At 33.8% G+C, this 2,357-nt stretch overlaps 1 protein-coding gene across 1 annotated transcript; it reads right to left on the bottom strand.

Moving 5' to 3' along the window:
• Window positions 1-432: 432 nt before the first annotated feature.
• LOC110036960 lies at window positions 433-1,675 on the bottom strand. The gene is made up of 2 exons (XM_020741523.1): window positions 1,388-1,675; window positions 433-611 (listed from the first exon to the last, which is right to left on the bottom strand). The coding sequence occupies exons 1-2, from the start codon at window positions 1,666-1,668 to the stop codon at window positions 554-556; spliced, it is 339 nt and encodes a 112-aa protein (XP_020597182.1). The 5' UTR covers window positions 1,669-1,675; the 3' UTR covers window positions 433-553.
• Window positions 1,676-2,357: the final 682 nt, after the last annotated feature.

Below are 2,357 nucleotides of genomic sequence, written 5' to 3'. Positions count from 1 at the left end.
AGAAATCCCATTAACCAAACATCATTTGAGTGCCTTAATGGTGTCCGAATTAAACGATCTTAGGCTTGTTCGAATTGTCTTGTTGAGACGTTCGATTAGACCGTATGCTTGCCAATTCAGTGTCCGTTAGACCTTTCAATTTTGTCTGAAAAGCTTCTAAAGTGGTTTAATTGCTTGGTATAAACTTGTTTTGAGTCAGATTGAACCGATTACAATATTGTTGTGTCCGTCTTATTGAGCCGGTCAATTTAACGTTAAGTTTGCTGAAATTAATATTTTGAATGACTTTTAATCAAAATTTAAACTTCTCATATTAAAAATTTATTTTACAAATATATGTCATTTTGGAGGTTCTTTGTCAACTAATAAAACTTTATTAAAGATGCATCACTATATACATAAATCACATTTGATTTAAAGCAAGCACCCACATCCTTGACAGCAAATCTTCCAAATAATTAATATATACACTCCTCCATTGACCTTCTCTTCCCACTTCTCCTCATTGACTTCCCTGCTGCTTCTCTGGTTTTTATCAATCATTCCATGTACATCAAAATCCGAAAGCTGTTGTCCCGTATGCATAGAAGATATCGCGCATGAGTTTGTAACTGAAATAGACAAATAAAATAATAATTTATTATTAGCTCAATGAAACAAGCAGTATTTCTTGTTTTACACATTACGAAAAATTTTGCAGTAAAAAGTCCGAATAGTAGTCCGACTGTTAGCCTTGATTTTTTATCATAATCCAGCTCTGACCGAGTATCCCTAAAAGCCAGGATTAATAATATTAACTGGGCATAGCCTTAGCTACTTGAATTTCTTTCTTTTTTTTTAGCAATAACAATCAAAAGTCAATTTACATATGCATTATATATATTTAATATAAAGTTGCATTAAAAATCATATTGCCAAATTCCTATATCTGCAGAAATTCCACCCAAATATTTCTTAAATAAAAAATATCACTATTTTAATTTTTCAAAGATAAAATATACCTTTTTCATCTATTTACATGGCACATTGACATCTATCTAAAAATTGAAAAATTGATGTTAGATACGTAAAAACATAAGAATTATACAATTTGTTTGTAAATCTTCCAAATATAAAACCTAATAATATCAAAATATAAATCTGTATTTTATTTTAGAAAAGTTAATATTAACTATTTTTTACATATTAATAAATGGAAAATTTTCAAAAATAGTATTTACTTTATTTAAAAAAAAATTTAAGAAGATTTATTTAGAATTTTATAAAAAAATATTATTTTAAAAATTTTATCATTAATTAACATATAAACACAAGAATTAACAGGGAGCCACTTCTCTTTCTTGCAACACAATCCAACGTGATGGGAATCTACCCTCTAGATATTCACCTGTTATTCTTCTTCGCACACGGAGAAGCCTTGTCCGTTCTCACTTTTCCTGCATTCTCCATATTCTTCGCCACTTTCCCACATGGACTCGTCTTTGCCTGCCGCACAGCCAACTTACTACTCTCAGGGATCGAAACGAGCGATGGCTTCCACGTTGTCGTTGAAACCCGGCCAGAGGTTTTCCTTTGCCTCCGTTCCTCCTGCGTGGCTGAAGCAAACGGCCGTGAATCTGTAAAATCTACCTGCAGGCAGCCGCAGCGCACTACCTCGAAAAGCCCCATTGTTATTTACTTGTTTTCCTGTTTGGATCTCAAAATGCTTCCGGTTTCCTTAAAAGCCTTGGCTGGCATAATGGAAAGACGATAAGGCCCTGCCAAAAATGACTTGCTTCTTCGCAGAGCAACTCGTGCTCATGGTTTATTGGACATTTTTTTTTATTTTGGCTCATTTGAGTAAATATCAGATATGTTTTAAATTTGTCATTTTGTTAGGTTTGATGGCTTCGGGATGATTAAAATCTCAAGTTAAATTAATTTTTAATTGCATCAAGGCAAATCATTGGATATAATTAATTTTACATATCTAAATGGTGTAATTTGTATTCAATTAAACGAACGTTGTCTTATTCAAATTAATTGGAGAAATTATTGCGTGCGGCATGCATTTTCAATTAAACGAACGTTGTCTTATTCAAATTAATTAGAGGAATTATTGCGTGCGGCATGCATCTTTACATGCGGTGTCCGATCCTGACCGTAGATCACGGTGATCTACGCTCAGGATTATTTCCATTTTTTTTATAAAAAAAAATTAGGTGGGGCCCACCGAAATACATCGGGACCGTAGATCAGGTGATCTACGGTCCGGATTGGACACCGCACGCAGCTACGCAAGCTGCGTGCACCGCACGCGTGCAGTGTCCGATCCGTATGGAATAATTTTTCAATTAATTGAGGTTGATCATAAGAAA

Source organism: Phalaenopsis equestris, unplaced genomic scaffold (genome assembly GCF_001263595.1).
Source record: "Phalaenopsis equestris unplaced genomic scaffold, ASM126359v1 Scaffold213290, whole genome shotgun sequence".
Taxonomy (NCBI): domain Eukaryota; kingdom Viridiplantae; phylum Streptophyta; class Magnoliopsida; order Asparagales; family Orchidaceae; genus Phalaenopsis; species Phalaenopsis equestris.
The sequence above is the reverse complement of the archived record's forward strand: the minus strand, read 5'-3'. Positions and strand labels throughout refer to the sequence as shown.

Excerpts from the sequence above, each read along its gene's own strand:
- LOC110036960 (XM_020741523.1), bottom strand. The coding sequence starts at position 1,668 with ATGGGGCTTTTCGAGGTAGTGCGCTGCGGCTGCCTGCAGGTAGATTTT. Across the intron at positions 612-1,387 it reads TGTGCGAAGAAGAATAACAG|TTACAAACTCATGCGCGATA; the intron begins GTGAATATCTAG and ends TGTCTATTTCAG.